The sequence below is a fragment of the Syngnathus acus genome, chromosome 3 (assembly GCF_901709675.1).
Source record: "Syngnathus acus chromosome 3, fSynAcu1.2, whole genome shotgun sequence".
Taxonomy (NCBI): domain Eukaryota; kingdom Metazoa; phylum Chordata; class Actinopteri; order Syngnathiformes; family Syngnathidae; genus Syngnathus; species Syngnathus acus.
The window spans coordinates 17,557,754-17,580,278 of NC_051089.1; the positions used below are offsets into that span (position 1 = coordinate 17,557,754).

At 41.8% G+C, this 22,525-nt stretch overlaps 1 protein-coding gene across 1 annotated transcript in view; it reads right to left on the minus strand.

Moving 5' to 3' along the window:
- Positions 1–627: 627 nt before the first annotated feature.
- Positions 628–22,525, minus strand: part of LOC119120071 (zinc finger protein basonuclin-1-like) — a 34,723-nt gene continuing 12,825 nt past the window's right edge. The window contains exons 2-5 of the mRNA XM_037246689.1: positions 22,106–22,208; positions 17,388–17,623; positions 4,054–4,632; positions 628–844 (exon numbers count right to left, since the gene is read on the minus strand). Of these exons, the coding sequence (XP_037102584.1) occupies positions 800–844; positions 4,054–4,632; positions 17,388–17,623; positions 22,106–22,208 (963 nt within the window). The 3' untranslated portion in view covers positions 628–799. The remainder of the gene's footprint in view (positions 845–4,053; positions 4,633–17,387; positions 17,624–22,105; positions 22,209–22,525) is intronic.

The following is a 22,525-nucleotide window of genomic DNA, read 5'->3' on the forward strand; positions in this document are numbered from 1 at the left end:
TTCCATGTCTTGGACAAGTTGCCGGAGTCGAAAACACAACGTCTGTGCTCGTCCATGCTGACGGTAGCTTGTCTTGCAATACTAAGCATTGCTGTTAGCGCTGCACGTCTTCTCCAGTCAAAACAACTCGACACAACTCACCAAGAAAGTCAGGCAAAATCCTCTGTTGCTGTCACCAAGTTATAGTGTCTGTGATTATAATAAGAAAACACGTCCAGCTTGTTGCGTTGTGCCAACTTGGTCAGCATTTATTGTACTAACGATTTTACAGTGTCAATTAATTCTCTCTTATTCTTGCTTCAACTCTCTATATCAGTACGGATACATTTGGTACAAGTGATAACAACATTATATCATACTGTTATAGTGAGTGGAAAAATAGTAATAACAATGACAAAAATATGAATAAGGAAATTAAGCTTCAGAAAAGTTAAATTAAGAAACTTAATGACAATAAAAAAGTAATAAAGAAAGTTAATGATAAGTTGGTCATAATGAGAATGAATAATAAGTAAATAATAAAAATGAATAAAAAGTAATTAATAGTTTGAGGACAAAATGTAATAAGGAGTAAAAAGGAGAATAAAACAACTAGAAACACCTAGAAATCCCTGTGTGGAGTTTGCATGTTCTCTCCGTGTCTGCGTGGGTTTTTCCCGGGAACTCCGATTTTCTTCCACATCCCAAAAAACTTGCATAGTAGGCCGATTGAGAACTCCAAATTGCCCGTATGAGTGAGAGCAGATTGTTGTTTGTCTCTGCGATTGGCTGGCCACCTGTTCAGGGTGTCCCTCGCCTCCTACCCGATGACTGCTAGGATAGGCTCCAGCACGCCTGCGACCCCCTTGGGGACAAGCGGTACAGAAAATGGATGGTATTGTCATTATCATTTTTATGTGATTGTGTCTGGCATGTTATTTGATTGATTCGATGGTTTGTGTTTGTTTGCATGTGGAGAAGCATTAGACTACCGAACACTCACTCACTTTGCATTGTCTCCAAACATGCATTCAGTCAAGAGCATTATTTTGATTAAATTGCTTTTGTTGTATTTATTAAAATCAGAATGCAAAACCACATACTTCAAAGTATCTGGTTACATGAACCAGACACGTCACTTGACAACGATCAATGACTTTTCCCACTCTGCATGTTAATTAGGTTTATATTTACAGGATAACATAGACTATTTTTCAAATGGATCTCTATGGAATTCACTTCTCATAAAAACTCCACAATCCAGTAATTAGGGCCGCATTAGACTTCACCGGGCCTCTTTTACTCTTTTCAGGTAATGCATTGTGGCTTTGTCAGAAGTCTGGACAAGAGAATCAGCATAATTTGAAAGTGCACAAGCCAGGTGTGTAAAAAAAAAAAATCCTTGAAGCACATATAGGAGAATTTTCAAACATTTATACTCCAAAATATATAAAAGGGATTTGTTTTCAATTTTCCTTCACGTCAACTCAACTGCCTCTCAGCTCTTTGTCTATAACTTGGGATTCAATCTCATATCTGTCTGTAGAAGTATATTTAAAGAAACAGTAAAGCGAGCCAAAATTCATGCACTTATGTGATGGAACTGAATCATAAAATAATGTCAGTGCTATAATTTCCCCCCGAAAAAAAGATTTAATGGTATTTTAGAACAGAAGAGCAGTACACTGACTGAGGCCCACTTTTTGGGCGGAGTCTGCTTGATTTGACACATCAGCCTGACTATGTCACAGAAGGAAAAGATCACAATTTCCCCCATTGGTAATCATTGTAAAGACTATCGCTTAAAATGTGCAAAAACAGCTATCAGCAAAAATGTATATGGACATCTCTACTTCTGACTACTTCAACATATCACAAGGATTAGTCTCTCTGTTGCTGATTTGCTTTTTAGGGAGCACCGGACTTTCAGCGAGGAGGCCGACCCTTCAGCTGAGTGTGCCGTTTAAAGCACCTCCTTTTCGGATAGACGACAGCGGTGGTAGCCCATATGTGGACTTCAGGGGAAATGTAAGTCTAATGAGCCCTTACCAATTTTAATTGAACATGTAACGACGTATGAACAATTCATCTTACATAAAGCGTCTCAGAACATGTCGTATTTGCGTATTTGCCAAAATAAATGGATAAAATAGAAAATGATAACTTGCTAAAACATGCTAACTTTTTTCATTTTCCTGATAAAAAGATACATAAACTGGGCTAGTTAATGACAAATGAACCATCCTCGCTTTCCCCTCCCTTCAAGGAACATACGTATACATAACATAACATAACCTATACTGTAGAAAACATTTAAGGGACACATATCAATTATAATTACTACAAAAAAAACAATGTGTGTCACACAATGTTGTTAGAGTGTACAGAGATGTGTCAGATCACATGGACCGGATGGATGATAATTTCGGAAACAAATGTTTAACTATAGAAAAAATTATTACCCCCTACTTTGCTCACCACTCCACTTATGTATGAATCACAGTTGGCTTAGGCTATTGTTAATATGCACTCAGTTAACAATTTCATGAATATGAAGCTACCGTACTGCACCACTTCCCTTGCATGATTCAAAGCACTCGTCTACGTCCATTTATTTTATATTCACGCAAGATGCAGGCTTCTCTTTTTCTCACTGATCTGGCTCCTGCGCAAGGGAAATATTGCACTGCAGCACTGCATTGCACATGTACATCTTCTTATGGTGCACATTTTCGTAGTGCAGCAGACACTGTCAAGGTTCTTAAAAGTCTTACCATAGATTTCATAGTGGGGTATCTTATCCTGACAATCTACACAGCCCTCAGATGCTTCCTTCTTGTGGTCTAAAAGTTGAAGAGCATTCTCATTTGTCAGCCAATGCCCACTGCATTGTCGCTTTGAAATTTGTTCATCTTCATATTTTGCATTTTTATACTCTTTGCCATCGATTTCCTCATTAAAGCTGAGTTCCTGACTGTCCAACTGATTGTTACGAAGGCTCTTGATCAAAGTGTTTTTTAAAGAAGAGGATGAACTAATGGTAGTTACTGTTTTTACTTGCTGTATGGTGTCATCCTTATGCTTTTCTATGGTCTGGTCTGACAAATACTTTTTAGCTTTCCTTTCTTGAGCTTCATAAAAATATATTTCTTTCTCTTCGTGCTCAAACTCAGCCCCCATGAAAATAATTTCCTTTTTTGCTCTATGACAACCACGCGCTTCTTTGTCTGGGTCCAGCAAAGGAATGTTCTTTTCAAAGTTAGTCCCCTTATTAGTCTGCTCATTTTGCTCCAACATCCCCTTTTCTATCTTTATGGGCATACTTGACTTTCGAGACTTTTTTTTTGGTATGGGGTCAGCATTACAGATGTCATGAACAGTAGTATGTTTTACAGACACCGAGGGTGACAGTAGGGGGAGTGAGGGTAGTATTCCTGTAGCATGGGCAATTTCTGCTGGTGTAACAAGGCTGCGATAGAAAGGCAGGACTGGCTGTACTGCCTTTAAATTGGGAAACAGAATGCCACGCTGGCCTGTACTGGGGAAAGAGCTCTTGTGTATCTTTAGGCCACTATCCACTTGCTCCACCGTGTAGCTATATAATGATCTGTGACGTTTTGCAGAGCAAGTTGGAATGGATGTGACTTGCTCAGACATTTTCTCTCCAGGATAGTATTCTTCAGCAGATAAAATGTCCTGTATGTATTTTTGTCTGTTGTTGCGATTCAAGGCTATGTGAAGTCGTGGGTTAGGATTTGCACTGTGGCGGTTGCGACTGCGCAGTGAGCTAAATACCATATTGCATCCCTCAATTGTACACTTGTGCTTTATCTTAAGGTGCACTGCATTGTAATGGATTTTAAGTGTGCCTTTGTCATAGAATGTCTTCTCACAGGCATTGCAAAATACACGACCCTTCTTCAGAACTCCTCCACCCCTACTTCCTATTGAAATCCCCAATCCAGTGTGCCCATTGCGCATCCTACCAAAGGCTGACATTTGAATCACATCAGAGATCATGGAGGGTGGGGGGGGGCCATCAGAGTAGTTGTCACTGGTTGAAAAATCTCCCACCTCAATCTTTGTTGTTGAGGAAAGACATTCCACCTGGTTGTCTTGAAGAGCAGTGAATGTGACAGAGTTGGTACCGATATGGCTGCTGTCTGCTGAAGATGGAATTTGGTGGATTTTCTCATTAGCAATGTTGTCCTGCGCTTGATCACCTTGCCTTTGACTCTGGTGCTTTACTGACCCTTGGCATGACTCCTGGTGTTGCTCATGAAGCTGCTGGCATGAACCTGTTGGACAGCCAAGACATTGAGCTGGAAGAGAATTTAAGAGCTGGAAAGGCAATATGAAGGCCATGCTTTTAATAAGTTTCTCAAAGTGGTGCATGTTGTTGCCTTTCTGCTTCTCTGCTTTGGTTGTAGACAAGATAGCAGAAGAGCATGACGTGTTTCGCTCAATGAATGTATGAATATCTGAGATGGTCCGAGTGCTGGGAACTAATACTGCTTGACCCTCCTTGTCTTGTAGAACCATGAGTTCCACGATGGATTTGGTCTCACCAAAGCGCAGAAACTGCTGCAGGGTTGCAATCTCCTCCTCAAATGTCATAATAGCCCATCGATCCAGTACTTTTCCTGCTACATCCTACAGACAGAACAGGGGAAATAGAATAGCAAAGTTATAAAAGTTACACGGAAAGGGTGTTTGGGTTGATAGATTAGTTTGATCCTATGCTTATGTTGGAATGTAACCTGTAATAATTAACCAAACGTATCCTGTCTTAACAAAGTAGTAGAACAAAGTGCAAAGATCCTTTGAACTGATTGACCAGCTGTAGATGAAGCAATCTAAGTTGTTCTGTTTCCCCCAACGTCGTAAAACACCCCTGCTCTGATTTGACCAAAGGCCAGAGGTTCACCCCCATCCTGACCACTCTCACCCCCACCCTGCTTTCTCTCAATAAATACTCTCTTGCAAGAATCCAAAGTCAGACTTCGTTCGATCATCGTTGTATGCACAGTGACGAACAAGCTCTCCACTTGCAAGTGTTCAAAAGGCAGACTGTCTCCCGTGGGGTTCATCCAAAATACTAAGTTAGAGTGAGCACCACTCTAACAAAGGGTATATAAATCGATACAATAGAATGAAAGTGAAACGGAAACAAAGAACATTTACACATTAGTCTTGTGTTTTGCATTACACATTCATATTTATACTGTAGGCTTGATGACAAACCCTGCCCGAGACATGACTGCAGAATAGAAGAATCAAATAAAGTTTTGGCACAGCAAAAAAACTTTGAGATACTTTATACGGCCATATAATCATACGATTATTACTCATATAAATGTAGATTGTATTGTATAGATGAATATAGATTTACACCATTTGTGTTGATTTCACGTTCATAAAAATCATATTAACATATATAACTACCGTAATTTTCGGACTAAAAGTCGCTCCGGAATATAGGTCGCATTAGCCATAAAATGCACAATAACGTGAAAAAAAACATATAAGTCGCTCCAGAGTATAAGTCGCATTTTGGGGGGAAATTTATTTGACAAAATCCAACACCAAGAACAGTCATGAACGAGCAACAACAGGCTAAACGATAGGTATGCTAACGTGACATAAACACAAACGAAGAGCTGAGAACGGCCCTGACGTAAAATTCAGAGTTATTAAAAAAACTATTACATAAATAACACGTTAATAAAACCATCTGTCACTCCAATTCATTAAATCCATCAATCGTCCTTTGTCAACAATGCGTGCGCGCCGCTGACGGCTCTTGCACTTCAAAATATTCCACAGGCCCATATAACGATATATAAATTAGATATCAAATAACTATTATATAAGCAATAATATTATCAAACCATCTGCACTCTAAATCAGTGGTCCCCAACCTTTTTTGCACCACGGACCGGTTACGTGTCAGAAATATTTTCGCGGACCGGCCTTTATATAAATAAATATATTTATATATTTATTATTTAAATATTTATATATATAAATAGGATGAAATAAAATGATACGACTGGCATAAAAACAAATATAAACCACATAAAAATAAAACGTTGAATTAGTGGGAGCACCGAGCTCTTTTCTCAGAAATGAGCCGTTCCCATCTAGGCGTAATCGGAGACAATGACACCCGAAGTGGTTAAGGTTTGTCTTTAAATGCAGGATGCTTGGTCTCCATGTGCCGAAGCAGGTTTGAAGGCTTCATTGCCTCGTTAGCTAGCCTTTCGCCACATATGCGGAATGCACTTGGCGCGTCAGAGTCACCTGTGGCGATAAATCCATATTTTAAGTAGGACTCCAGAAATGTTCTTTTAAATGCAGCTTTCCTTTTCTTAGAAGTCGTAGCCTCTTCTTCTTCAGTGTCCTCATTGGACGTTTTTCCCTTTCCGAAGAAGCTTTCCAAACTTCTCTGTTTCTTGCTCATTTTTGCTTGCCTCGCGGGCTTGACTGTGGTGACGTCACGTGACCGAGACGAGCGCCCTGTGTCAAGAGTCCTTATTTTTCAGATGCACCGACAGATGTAATTGGGAGAGATTCGCCAAATTTTTTATATTTTTCAAAATAAATTCTTACTCATTTTTGCTAGCTTTGCAGGCTCGACTGGGGAAACATGTCACGTGACCGGGACGAGCGTCTTAACCTGAATGAATTGATGTCAATGAAAAAAAAAAAAAAAAAATGTTTTGTTTTTTTTGTTTTTTTTCCTGTGCGGCTCCGCGGCCCGGTACCAAGTGACCCACGGACCGGTACCGGTCCGCGGCCCGGTGGTTGGGGACCACTGCTCTAAATCATTAAATCCATCGATCAAATTCCTCGTCCTTTGTCAACAACGCCGCGCGTGCGCCCTGACGTCAGCCTCGTCGTTATTCCACAGATCTAGTATATAACTATATTGTAGCGTTAACAAAGTACAACGAAAGATGTGGGTTTGGTAAACGGCTCTTTATTTAACAAAACAAACTTCCAGGCGTGTGGCGGCGTGGACTTCCAGCCACGGAGGTGGAAGAGAGATCCATAGAATAGGACCGGGCGTGCGTAAAAGCCATGACCGAGCCCCATCCACCGTCCCCGGACAGCCACCCGGCCGAGTGCCGGCCCCCGACTTCTAATCAAGGAGGTGAAAGAGAGCTCCGTAGAGTAGGACCGGGCGTGCGTAAAAGCCATAATAGTTTTTCAAACCTTCTGTGTCACTCCAAATCCTTAAATCCTTCAATCTCTTCGTCCTCCGTGTCACTTAGAAACAAAGCCGCTAATGATGCCGGTAGTACGTGGGGCCCTTCGTCATGTTCGTCATCCCGTGATCAATCTTTGTCCTTTTTGTAAACAACCGCCACGCCGCGCCGCGTTGCTGACGTCACTTGAAATTCAAATTACAATAATCCCTTGCTACATCGCGGTTCGTTTATCGCTGTTTCAGTTTTTTTTTTTTTGAAAATGTTTGAAAAAATTCACATATAAGTCGCTCCTCATTATAAGTCGCCCCCCCCACCCAAACTATGAAAAAAAACACCATTTATAGTCCGAAAATTACGGTAGTATTTGGCATTTCTGGGGAAATGAAGCTGAATAACATACTTCGAGAATGCTAAAGAATGACGTCAAATGACAGAAAATCTTATACGACTGTGAATAAGCTGAAAATGTTGAAGATGGAATGCAAGATGAAAAGGTTATGTTGGAATGGATTAAATCGGTCAAAAATGTAGAAATTAGAAGGGAAAAACGAAATGTTGCAAAATTTTAAAATTAAAAATGTGGAAATTTTGGTGAGTGGGAAGTTTTGGGATAGGTAGGAATAAGATGAACGGCATAAAGTTCCGGCACTTACGGTTTAATTTGGGGCACTTCCTGTTCAATTTAGTACACTTCTGGTTTGTGTGGGGCATTTCCGGTTCAATTTGGGGCACTCCTGGTTTGTTAGGGGCACTTCTGGTTCAATTTAGGGCACTTCCGGTTCAATTTGGGGCACTTCTAGTTTGTTGGGGGCCCTTCCGGTTCAATTTAGGGCACTTGTGGTTGGTTTCGGGCACTTCTGGTTCAATTTGGGCCACTTCCGGTTAGTTTTTGGGTACTTCTGGTTCACTTCCTGCTAAGTTTGGGGGCACTTTCGGTTCACTTCCTGTTGATATTGGGGCACTTCTGGGTCACTCCAAGATGGCAGCCACACTGTGGGGTGAGGGTGAAGTGGGTGAATACGGTAAGCATAAGGTGGACAGTTGAAAGTTGGACTGGGGTTCAATTGGTCAAAAAATTTAGAAGTTAGAGAGGAGAAACTGATAGAGTCCAAGTACTTGTGGGTCTGGTATTGGGGAGAAGGTAAAAGTCTTGGTAAAGGGGAATTCTTGGAATCAGTAGGCATAAACTGAATAGTTTAAAGTTGGAATGGGTTGAATTGGTCAAAACATGGAATTTAGAGGGAGAAAACTGGATGAGTCCAAATACTTGTGGGTCTGGTAATAGGGAGAATGTACAATTTTTGGTACGGGGGAATTCTTGGAATCACCAGGCATAAGATGAATCGTTTAAAGTTGGAAATGGTTGAATCGGTCAAAACATGTAGAAGTTAGAGAGGAAAACCTGAATAAATGCAAATATTTGTCTGTCTGGTAATGGGGAGAATGTAGATTTCTCTGTAAGGGGGAAATCTCAGAATCAATAGGTATAAGCTGAATAGTTTGAAGTTGGAATGGTTAAAATTAGTTGAAAAATGTAAGTAAGAAGAGAAAAATTTTTGTAAAATTGTACGGGAAATTTAAAGGCGAAATTCTGAAATATTTGAAACGTGGCAATTTTGATAATGTTGAAAATCCTCCCCAACATGAATTGAATAACCTAAATTATGTGAATTCCAAATGAGAAAGACGTAAACGTGAAATCTAGAATGTGCCATTAAGAATGAATGGGGATTATTTGGGGGAAAACCGTAAATTTTTCGAATGGAAAAAGAAATGGAAGCGCTCCTCGCGTGAATATTTGGAATATGTTAAAAGGGGAATGAAGTGAATCGGATGAATTATGTGGAAGTAGTTAAGGGACACAAAAGTGAGGAGAATACTGTAAAATAGAAGAAGAAGAAAAAAGTGAATTGTTGTTATTGTGTGAAGGCCTTCGCCTTCACACAGTAAAAACAATAAAAGTGGGCAGCAGCTACGGTGCGGACCCTCAACGCTAAGTAACTAATCTTTGCTTTTGTGGCAGCAAATAAAATAGACTTATAACAAGTAGCGCCTTGGATTAAGCTACCGTATATTTCGCACTACAAGGTGCACTGGATTATAAGGCGCACCCTCATTGAATTTTGTATTTTAGGAATTAGTCCATATACAGGGTGCACCAGATTAAAAGGTGCATAAAATAGAAGCTATACTGGATCAAACTGAGGTTGACTAGGGTTGCGGTATGCATCTACTAGATCAGGGGTGGGCAAACATTTTGACTTGCGGGCCGAATTGGGTTCTAAATTTTGACTGGGGGGCCGAAACATTAGCAGAATTTTGTCCTGTGCGGCTTGGCGGCACGGTACCAAGTGACCCACGGACCGGGGGTTGGGGACACCTGATATAAATGACATGTAAAGGTTATTGCATAAAAGGTTATGGCCTTTAGTAGGTAGTAAAGCATTGATATTCAAAAAACGTTTTTGGAAAACAAATGCATTTATTAACAGCATTAAAAAAAACTGTTCACCAAAAAACTACTATCAGTGATTCTCATTAAATACGACACTGTTATTATGAATAACAGTTTCCATCACTTTTGCGCCTGCAGGTCAGATTTATGAAATATGTTTATATTATGAGGCAAAATCACATAAAACGGCAAACATTCTGACCAAATACATCATCTTGAAGAATCAGTGAAAGAACACATCTAAACAAAGTAATAAAAAAATCAAAACGGCAACACGGTGACGGATATCTGAAAATCAGAGCAGAGTTTTAACTCACAAACGCCTGGTGACGGAGGTGATGAAACGGGAAACACTTCCTTTAAGTTGGCCTTAAGAACTTTAAAAGTTAAGATTAGTCACAAACAGGTGGTGCATCAATGTCCTTGAGCATCCTGCATTGTTTGAAAATGAGAATGGTCGCTAGTTTCAATCCCTGCTATTTGTACAAATTATATTCAAAATGCTTTTTTTTACAACAAACTTGAGAAACTCCCCTTCATTTTCAGTGGGAACAGTGTTGTTCGTCTCCCTTTTTTGCTAGTGCGTCATAGTCTGGAGTAAAATTTGTTGTGGCAATTCTTAGGATAGAGCCGAGGTGTTGGTCCGTTAACCTAGATCTGTGACGGGTTGATGTTGATGTTCATGTGGCTAAACGTCACGTCGCGTAGGTCGAGCGAAATTGTCCACTCTTCTTTAAACACTCGGCACTCAGTGTCCGCCTTTCTTTTCCTTGGGCCACTGATTTTAATGGAAGGATTCCAGGGGAAGATTTGTGGGTGGCTTTAGCGTAAAACTGTATCTGAAAGCTCAGCGCGCGAATTACGAGAATGCTGACGTCACAGCCCACATTCTAAATTCGGCACTGATAGAAATAGAGCGCGGAGTGCGCCGTGTCCGCACTACTGAGTACGTACACGCACTTGTGAGTGTGCACCGAGCTTTCTGACACGGCTTCCGGTAACAAATGCGCGGGCGGGCGGTTCCCCATCTACTGGGGAAACGCAGTCATTGCAGGAAAAATGACCAAAAAAAATGTTTAATAATACAATTTATTCAGGGTTGGCAGGCCGGATTAAACGGTCCCGTGGGCACAGCAAGCGAAAAATATAGAACATGAGAAGCTTGACATGCTAAAACTAATTGGTAAACTAATGTGAAATGCAGTCACGAAAAACAGTACAGTCTGAATTGTGTGTCTAGAATTGTGTTAGGCTAGCGAGAAACTAAAACACATTAAAATACCTAAAATACACATACAGTGGCGCCTCGGTTTTCGAACATCCCGGTTCTCGAACAAATCGGTATTCGAACAAAAAATTCGAGATTTTTTTGCTTCGGATGTCGGACGAAATTCGGTTGTCGAACCTCGCTCGATGAGCCGAGAGGACCCGCATGCCGACTGACTCCTTTCGTTATTACATTCTCGTTACTCTGAGGATTGCATCAACTCTAATCATGCCTCCAAAGGAAGCGAGTGAGAGCAGTAAAGCCATCCTAAAACACAAAGACGCTCCTAAAGCAATGCGACAGTGAGCGCCCGGCGCGCTGCGGTTGCGCGATCGGACCAAATTAAGCTCACTGCGCACTGAGGTCCACTTAAAATCTGGAAAGTCCATTAGGACTTTAAAGATATTTTCTAAATTGTAGCGACGGCTCTGTCACAATAATGCGACTATTGATGTGTCAGCCTACATCAACAAATGCTCCGAGGACGTCAGCACCACTAAGAACATCATCACCCGAGCCAACCAACGACCCTGGATGACTGAGGATGTACGTCATACGCTGCGAGCACGGAACTCAGCCTTCAAGTCTGGCGACAAGGAGGCACTGAGGACAGCGAGAGCCAACTTGAACCGTGCCATCAGGCTAGCGAAGCGAAGCCACAGTCGGAAAATTCAGGATTTTTTCCACGACGCCAATAACACCAGGAGTATGTGGCAAGGCATACGGGCGATCACGGACTACAACTCACCCTCCCCCCCGGTGGGTGAGGTTGATGCTGACTTCCTAAATGGTCTAAATAACTTCTTTGGGCGTTTTGAGGCACTAAACAGCACTCCGGCAGTTAAAACTGTTCCCCACCAGGAAGAGGAGGTCCTCTGCCTTGACTCAGCCGACGTGTGGAAGACTCTGAGAAGAGTCAACCCACGTAAGGCCCCAGGCCCCGACAACATACCTGGGCGGGTGTTCAAGGAATGTGCAGGCCAGCTGGCTGGTGTCATCACAGACATTTTTAACATCTCGCTGGACCAAGCCAAAGTGCCAGTGTGCTTCAAGGCTGCCTCCATCATTCCGGTGCCGAAGAAACCTCAAATCACCTCATGGAATGACTACAGACCTGTGGCACTGACTCCCATCATGATGAAGTGCTTCGAAAGGCTGCTCAAAGATCACATCGTCTCCAGACTCCCCCCAACATTCGATCCGTTCCAGTTTGCCTACCGGCAGAACCGCTCCACTGAGGATGCCATCTCCTCCGTTCTTCACCTGAGCCTGGCTCACCTGGAGGAGAGGAACACCCACGTGCGGTTGCTGTTCCTGGACTTCAGCTCAGCGTTTAATACCATCATTCCACAACATCTGGTGGAAAAACTGGAACACCTGGGCTTCAGCACCCCCCTTCGGAACTGGCTGCTAGACTTCCTCACCAACAGACCTCAGTCAGTCCGGGTCGGACAGAACACCTCCGATGTCATCACCCTCAGCACAGGCTCCCCTCAGGGCTGCGTCCTGAGCCCCCTGCTGTTCACCCTGATGACACACGACTGCGCCCCCAGGTTCACCACCAATCACATCGTGAAGTTTGCAGACGACACAACGGTGGTGGGCCTCATCAGGGACAACAACGACCTGGACTACAGAGAGGAGGTGGAGCAGTTGGTGGGCTGGTGCAGAGAAAATAGCCTGATCCTGAATGTGGAGAAGACGAAGGAGATCATCGTCGACTTCAGGAAGAACCAGCCTCACCACGCTCCACTGATCATCAACAGCTCAGCTGTGGAGGTGGTCAGCAGCACTAAATTCCTGGGAGTCCACATCACAGACGACCTCACCTGGACTGTGAACACCACAACACTGGTCAAGAGGGCACAGAAGCGCTTGTACTTCCTGCGGAGGATGAGGAGAGCCCACCTGCCCCCACCCATCATGAGGACGTTCTACCGAAGCACCATAGAGAGCATTCTGACAAGCTGTCTCTCGGTGTGGTGTGGAGGTTGCAGCGCCTCCGATTGGAAGAACCTGAGGAGAGTGGTGAGGACAGCAGAGAGGATCATCGGGGCTCCTCTTCCCTCCATTCAGGACTTGTCATCCCAGCGCTGCGTGTCCCGAGCCCGAAATATTATCAGTGACCCATCACACCCCCACCATGGACTGTTCTCCCTGCTGCCCTCTGGGAAGAGGTTTCGCAGCATCCGCTGCAGGTCCACCAGGTTCTGCAATAGTTTTTTCCCTGCTGTCGTCAGACTGCTGAACATTCAAACGTAGCATTCCTCTGCACACTTGTAAATACTGTTTTTGTCTCCTGCACTGTTCACATACTTTATCACTGCTGCACTTTGTACTTTATAATTATCTTATCTCATATTTTTATATAGAATGTCACTTTTTTTTTAACCAGCCGAAATACCTCTACATTGCTGAAAGCCGTATGCAACGAAATTTCGTTTTGTACACACCTAGTGTTGACAAAATGACAATAAAGTTCTGTCTAAGTCTAAGTCTAAGACTAGCGCGGTGCAGTTGCGCGGTCGGCGACGCGCTATGGTTGCGCGGTGCGCTGCAGTTGCGCGATCGGACAAAAATGCGCAAATGAAAAAATGCTTAAAAAATGCGGGTTTTTTTGCTTGGCACGGATTACATTTTTTTCCACTATTTGTAATGGGATGACATGATTCGAACGAATCCCTTCTCTAACAGCCTTCTGGAACGGATTGTGGTTGAAAACCAAGGCTCCACTGTACTATATTGTTCAGGGTCACCTCTGTAAATGCGTTGACAGCGAAGCCTCTGTTGCATGACTTAGCATGTCAATATGGCGCTGCCTTCAGTCCAAAGTATCATTAACTTTTATTCCAAGCCGGCACTACTTTACAGACAGGTGTTTAGCAGACCTCCATAATGCACATGTTTAGCAGAACTCCATAATGTCACAAAACGTTAATTCTCCGCTAGACAACATCCAGCGGGACATCTGTTTTACCATGGACATCAAACATTAGTTCTGTTAGGTTTGTTCCCAGTTCTTTGTCTTTAATGCTCGATATGCTAACAGAAATTACCAAGAGGTAGCCTTCACAGTTTAACTATTTAATGTATGCCAGAATGATCGATGCACAACTGTGGAGCCCTTTCTGCGAGATGCGGAAGAAGGTCTGACTCCCAGCGCCAAGGTTCCTGCTCTTATACTACTCTGGGCCGCCTTCCTGCAAGGAGGCGACTCTGCCTAGCCTGTGTGATAATGTGTGACCTTGTAGTCTTAACTGACAGCGACTTCTACATATGTGCAAAGAGTGTAATAGAGAAGAGAAAGCTAATGAAGCAAGAGAAGGGTTACAGCGATATAACGGCATAGCTCAAGCTACTTAGCTAATCACATGTGCCAAAGAGGCCTATTCTAACAGTTCATTGACTATATATGCTCAGCTGGACAGCGCAATGACTGAACAATAACACGCAAATGATAACACTGTCTTCACAAAAGTTGTCGGGTTCACACACACAGCATCGGCGATCTGCGTGAATTTCGAAACCATATTTCTGTGTGTGTGTGTGTGCGTGCGTGCGTGTGTGTGTGCCCGTGCAGGTATTAACAGTGATGGGGAAACTGAAACACATTTTTTTTACTTGAAGATGCAGAACTATTGTGACTGTCATAGTCTGCTCTGCCCCGCCCTCGCTCTGCTGATCAGCCACACCTCATCAGTCTAACAGCCTTCACCTGCTCACCATTCACAGTCAAGCCAGTATATACATATATACAGCCTTGCTCCACTCACTCTTTGCCAGACTGTTTGCGTTCCCATGCCTGATGTAGATGTAAATTACAAAAGTCAGATTAGCTAAAAAAAAACGCTAAGTACATATACGATTAGTTTAACTTCAAAGTATTCAGATTTAACCACATGAATATGGATTTTTAACATTCGTTCTGAATAATCATTAAACACTAGTAAAACACAGTGTTCAGTGGCTTGCATGAGAGATTCTTAAACATTGTTGAACAAGGAGGGGGAAATGTTTCTATACAAAAACATGAGCGGCAAAGAACAGTAGCTCTGATCATGTTGGGAAAGAATAAAACCTTATTAGGCATCAAACATTAAATTCATAATCAGATGAGGAGAAAGCATGAACTGTCCAGGGACTAACAAATAAGGTATTTGGAATCACCAATGTTGAAAGAGGTGGCTCGAATGACGTTTGCAGGAATGGACGCTGTCCAAGAGACTAGCAGTATAGCAGAAGTCGTGTGAAGAGTCAGAAAAAGGACAAGACCAACAGCCTCCACCTTCATAGAATTGTAGAGAGGGTAGGCAAACCTATATATTGTAAGGATTGCCTGAATTAGTATCCACTTTTTTAAACTTATTTCTGAATGCAGACTTTAATAATACAGTAGAATGAAATTTAACTGAATCTTGTGTAAGTTTGATTTGTGTCAGGGTGAATTTTCCTTAAAGGCATTACAGACGGTCCTTCCAACAGCTCCGTAACAAGTCTATTTGTCTATTTTTTAATACTGCGCATGTGCAGGTCCCTCCTCCCCACCCTTCCCATAGTGTGGTTTATATATATATATACATACACACGCACGCACACACACACACACACACACACACACACACACACACACACACACACACACATATAGAGACACACACATACTACCTCTACTAACGAACAGCTAGACATACAAACTTCACCAGATACAAACCGAAGAATAACCCTAACCCCCATTTTCTTTGCTTGGCCATTCCCTGTTCATCTCGGCGCATTAGCAGTATAAAAAAACAAGTAGTGTAGTTGAATATGTCTCCTAAGACAATCAATCTGAAACTCGAAATCAAAAAGAAGCATAGCCAAGGCATGTGTATCGTTGAGCTCATGAGGGACTATGGCCGGTGTTGTGCCACAGGAGGTGCCCCAGTGATCAATACCAGTATCCCCTGCCATGGGAGCGTGCACGCGTTGAGATTGAGCGAAAGGCGGAAGCTGTTGCCATGCGGCAGACAATACCAGGTTGTTTTCAATAAGTTCATTTTCTTTTATTACGTTCTCACTCGCGTTTTGTGCGAGGTGTGTTCAATGACCACTCACACAGTCGCAAAACTCATCAATAGCACCAAAAAGTACGAACGAGTACGTAAGCACATTGAAGGGAGTACGTGGAAGCATAAAATCATTTACGTTTTCTGTCTTCTCAGAGATATTTTTAGCAAGTGTAGAAAAGTCAGGAGGTCAAGAATGTAGAGACGCTTATATTTTATAAGGTATGAAAAAGCAAAAAAAAAGCTGTTTTGTTTTTTTGTGTGTTTTACACAGACTAATAGGACAAAAAGTGTGACTTTTGGGATAGTCCGGCACGCATTATTTGCTTTTTAACTGATTTCAATGGGAAACCTTGCTTCCACTTACAAACGCTTCCACTTACAAACGCGTCTACTCACAACGCCGAATGCAGAACCAATTAAGGTTCGTAGGTAGAGGTACCACTCGATATAGTTATGTATATTACCTTATTGAAGATTTATAAAATTTTCAGGTTTGTCTTTTTCCCCCCTCATAACTGACCATGAAAAACTGGACAAATGACGGAATTATAATGTTCATCTTCAGTCCTAAATTCTACAATTTGTGTGTTGAGAATTTAAGAGTGTTCTATAAATTCACGGCAAAAACTGGAGTGTTAAAATCTACTATTTATCAGGTGGGTCGCGAAGGCAGCAGCTTTAGCAGGGAATCCCAAACTTTCCTATCCACAGTCACTTCTTCCAACTCTGCCGGAAAGACCCCATGGCATTCCCAGGCCAGACATAGTCGAGCCAGCGTGTCCTGGGTCCTTTCCGGAGTCTACTGCTGGTGGGACAAGTTCGGAACACCTCACCAGGAAGGCGTCCAGGAGGTACACTAATCAGATGCTTGAGCCACCTCATCTGGCTCCTCTCAATGCAGAGGAGCAGCAGCTAGACTAAGTCCCTCCTGAATGACCAAACTTCTCAACCCATCTCTAAGGAAGGGCCTGGACTACCTTCCAAGGAAATCCATTTTGTTTGCTTGGATCTGGGATCTTTCTGCCATGACCCTGAGCTTGTGATCATAGGTAAGGGTAGGAACAAAAGAGTGACCGCTAAATCGAGAGATTTCCCTTTTGACTCAGCTCCTTCTTCACCACAACTGACCAGTACAAGGTACATGACAGCTGCACCAATCCGCCTGTCATCCCACGCTCCATTCTGCCCTAATTCGACTGAATACTACAAAATATGAAAATAATTGATACAATTAAAAAATGGCATGAATGAACAAAAAAGAGAAGCAAGAGAGATGATTGTATGTCTGCATGCAAGTGTGTGTGTTTGTAGAACCGTCACTTTACAGACCACAAAATCCATTATTAGTCTTACTGAGCAAAAGGGGAAAAAAGTTACGTTTAAAAATAAAATCATGTAAGTAAGTGTAAGTCACTTGTGTTTACCTGCAGTACATATCCTCGTATGTAGTCCTGTAGTGTCCAGTCAAGTGCATTGAGGATCCTGATAACCTCTTCTTGTTTGAGAACAGAGAAAAGGCGGTCCAAAAGGATCTTAAGGCGTATGGGAATAGCTTGGGTCCCATACAGCATCAAGCTGCAGATGTCAAACACCACGTTGGTATGCACAATCTCCACCTGGCCATGCTGATACATGTCCTGCACCTTCAATTTACTAAGAGCTAGAACATAAAAATGGGTGGGGTTGGTGAGGAGGGAGTCACATTCCCCAAAAGTTACATTTGTAGTACAGTACCACAAAGTGAAAACAAAACACTTGTTACATTTGTTATTCATTTTTGACCAACGGGATTGTGAACTATCACAAATAAATGCATAGATGTTGACTAAAATTTTGTTAAATTTGTATATTTGTACAGCCAAAATATGTTTTACAGCCCAGGAAGTTTATACAACTGTTATCTGTCGACTGTCAGTAATGTGTGCAGTGTTGTACCTGAACGCGTTCAATGAATGAAAGTTCATCAACTTGGTAGGTCATATTTTGGGCCAAGTGAAGGTAGCGCATTTTTGCTTCGTGGACGGTTTTGTTTTTGTGAACGCGCTCATTCAAGGGTATTGAAGGGCAGTTCATTTTCTTAAAGGGTGCCATGTTTTCTCTTCTGATGTAGACTTAGATTTAGACCTCCTAAAATTAGTGTAAATAAGACTTAATTAGGCAGGGGAAAACGATTTGGCAGCACCGGCCACAAACAGTCGCATGGTGCGTACGTCATCAAAATGTGACGTGTGCTTAGAGGAGCGAAGAAAACGTGATGACACTTCAGTCTATGTAAACCAGGGGTCTCAAACTCCAGTCCTCGGGGGCCGCATTCCTACATGTTTTCCAAGTGTCCTTCGTTAAACACACCTGATTCAAATGATCAGTTCATCCTCACGTTCTGCAGGAGCCTGATAATTGAATCAGTTGTGTTTAACGAGGGAAACTTGGAAAACATGTAGGAATGCGGCCCCCGAGGACTGGAGTTTGAGACCACTGATGTAAACTCAGTCGCGTGACAAGCATCCACACTTGCACTTTCTTGTCAAAAGGCAACGGATGAGGTATCGTGAGCATTTAGGATTCTATGAGAGCATTTAGGATTTTTATGATAGGTTGTAGTGCTCTCAATGGCGTTGAACCACAAATTACTCTTAGTGTTTTTTGTTGTTTTAGTAACCTATTTGGGCTTTGCACCTTTACCTTTGCACTTTTATGTCCCACATTCTAAAAGTTTTCTGGTTCTTTGAGGCAACAAGTTAGAAAATAATAAATTCACAAAACATGAAAAGTTAATTATAGCAAATCTAATGTTGTTTTAAATGTTTTGCACATCCTTTGTTTCCTGCCTCAGTCTGACATCTACGGCAGATTGTTTGTGTTTGCACATTCTGGGCCACAGTAATATTTTTGTATTTGTTTTCTCTAGTATTTGAGACTGGAGGGTGATAGCAGCACCTGGTACTAGTGTGAATGGAATGAGTTAAAACAATGAGAAAATGCCGATATGCCATAGGGTAAAAGCTCACAGCAACTTTTTTATTTGGGGGAAGAAAACAACTCTGAACTTTTCAATTTTGAAACAGTGAACTTGAAAAAATTCAGTTATGAACTATGAATTGAACAAGCTCATTTTAAAATTTGTGAACTGAACTTTGAACTTGTTCATGTAGAAACTGAACTTTCCCAACACTGGATGTGCGTATTATTTAACACATTTTACTCTACATAATTTGGTACAAATTTCCTGTTCAAGGAGAGGGCAAAATATTTTTAGAATGTGCAAATCCAAACAATGTAAGTGGAACCTTAAGTAAAGAATGTCCTTTGCCATGTAATTTATGGCAAAATTGAACGTGAAGGCTGAGCTTTGAATGATATTGAATAATGTGGATTGCTATTAAATGACCTGGAATGAGCTGAATATGTTTAAGTTGCAATTGTTTCAATAGTTTAATATATTTGGAGTCTGGGGATGAATCTGTAGAAATTCTGATTTAGTGATAAGTTGAGAGTTTTAAATGGTTACAAATTGAATCAGTCAAAAATGTCGAAACTAGATTTAAAAAAAAAAGAAAAATCTAGTTCAAATTGGAGGTAAAATAATTAAAATAGGGGGACAGAAAAGAAATCATATCATATATTTTTGAAAATTCATTTAAAACTAGAGCTCCACACAGCTTTAAAGGGCCCTTGCAACATTGGGGTGCTGACACTTTGAGGTACATTGGTACATTGGGACCACCCATAGTTTCAAGACAAACTGATAAAACCGCGAGGAGTACCTCTTTATTATGCAACATCCATAAAAGGCCAAAAATCAGCCCAATTTGAAAAAGAAAAATCAAAATGGTAGACTGCCTTTTAGGTTTAGCAAATTGCTCCAAAAGTCATTATTGTTGGTCTATGGCTGTTTACACACACCACCAAATTTTAGTAGATATACATGTAACGTAGAACTGGGGCTGCTAACACATTTTAGGGGACACGGTCTGAGCCATTTTTTCTTTTTAATCGCATGATAAACTAATAACATATTGATGATTTTGCTTGCCCTGATGTGTGCAAAGTTTAATGAGTTTTTGTGCATGTTTACATAGACCATCAAATTTAATGTTTCAGTCCTGAACCCTAACCCAATATAAAGTAGATCTTGTTGACCTGCGAGGAGAAAAACAGTAAAGAATAAAACATTTGTTTCCTGTAACCAGTGACACTACCATGACAATGATATATAAGTTTATAGATGTCCTTCAGGCCTAAACTGTCATTTAATGTGCAAAATTTGACAAGATAGGATCCTGTGGGTAATGTTACAGCAAATTTTAAAGTCAAAGCTGTCACGTTTCTGCTCCCACATTGATCCTGGAGGCTAACTTTCCACCACACACACTGCAAGCGGCCACGGCCTCGCGCTAATCAGCGCTCATCGCTGTCACCTGTTCCTTATTACCCGCTCATCTGTATATTTAAATACCGGTCTCCCGTCACTCATGGTCAGTTTGTCTGCGTTTCTATCCGTTCCTGCTCGCTGGATTTCTCACAACTGATCTCCGTTACTGAACCCTGTCTGGCTCGACCATGATTGATCCAGACCCTGCCTGACACGACCACGATTGCCTGTACCCGACTGTAAGTTTGCTGTGCCTTGCTTGACCCGACGACGTTTGTTTCTCTCTCCTGATATCCCCTGTCTGCCTGCCCAACTGCCTGCCCTGATATTTGCTACCAGTCTATCTACCTGACTTTTTGCCTGCCTGCCTTCGACCCCGTGAACGCCTAGCCGTGTCCTGACACCTGTCACCATCCAATTCCACCTTTTCCTCGACCACTGTCCAGACTCTCCTTCCTCCTCGGTCCTGTTTTCCCGTTGCTGCTACCCTGCCCAGAACTTCATTCTCCCACTTTCCTTTTCCTTTCCTACTAAACTTAAGTTTATGCTGCATCTGGTTGTCCTGCCCCGTTTGTGACAAAAGCCATACTGAATTTTAAAGTAAATTCAAAATGGCTGCCTTCCTGTTTGTTGAGCTTAAAGCCTTTTTGTAGGTCTTGGGCTGTTACATATACCACCAAATTTTCATAGAGCTAGTTCAAAAGTATAACCTAAGCTGGAATCGAATAATTGCAATTCCATTCATTTGAATGGGAAATATTACCTTGATTCATGAACATTTCAGGTTACAAATGAGCTCGTGGACCCAATTTAGCAACTTGATGTTCCACTGTCATTAAAATGTAATTCAACTGACAGCAGGGCCCAACACACAGCAAACTATGCATTTTCTGAATACCCTCTTAATTTTACTGACTACATACTCCGGACTATAAGCCGCTACTTTTTGCACAAGCTTTGAACGCCTGCGGTTTGTAGTTTGGTGCGGCATATCTATGGTTGTGGACCGCTGTTGTGCGGCACCGTTTTGCTGGACAGAGGGATATGTGACCAGACACAGGGTCACTGGGGAGAAGAGCGGCGTGGCGATCGCATGTTCGTCCACCAGGCAAATAGTGCTTCACAACTGGCACGAACAAGAAACAGAACGAGATTAAGACGGACATTACCGGAGAAAGTAAGCTTTCATAAACAAACCATCATTATGGGAGACAAAAGAAAATAGGGCTGCTGCATTTAGTGTCGAGGTTTCCTCTGGCCACTAGACAGCACTGGGCTATTTTTGATGACATCTTGATGCGTCACCCTTTTCAGTATTTTTTTTCCCGGGTCATGTCTTCTCCGGAGCTTTATGTGTAGCTTGAATCGCATTGCCAACTTTACCCCTGTAAGTGGTCCTATTTTATTTATTATTAGTTGTATGTTGCTCGTGTTTCCTGCACATTAAGTCTCTTATAGTTGTCGCTGAGGTTATGCATGTTTGCATGTTTGCAGAGCTCCGTCATCCCTTTGCATCCCCAAAGAACCATCTCTTTCCTGACAATCCTCTTTGTGTATATTCTATTACAAATGATAATTCAACAATAAAACACCTGTGGCTTTTAAATGAATAAAACAAGATTTTCCCCTAATTTTAGCTGGTGCATTTTATAATCTGGTGCGGTTTATAGTCCAGAAATTACAGTACTGTCAATTAGGAATGGCCTGTCATCCATTTTCAGAGCTGTGGAACTCCAAGTCAATTGTATGAGAAAGCATTTCAGATCTTACCATGTGCAACCCAGCCATGCTTGCAGTTTTCACACTGACGTCTTTTCTGCTTTCCAGGCTTAAAGTTGTCACAGTTGCAATTCAACAAAGTGCAACAGATAGCCTACCAAAAAAAGTATAAATGTCAAGGTTCAAAATGTTTTGAAAATGATCATTTTTCATGTGAACAGTAAAAACAGAGCAGTAAACATTTAGGTAAATATCTCATCTTAGCAATTTTAATCATTTTAATTTTTAGCTCTGGCTTGTGTTCACCCTCCTCTTTTAACTATGGTCAAGTAAAAAAAAAAAAAAAACTTTTCTCATCTCTCAGTAACATACGGAAGAGGGTAGTAACAAAATTCATCAGTGAACAGCTAAAAAAATGTCCAATTAGGCTAATCCAAAACAATTCTGATGCTGCTTACTTTAACACAATAT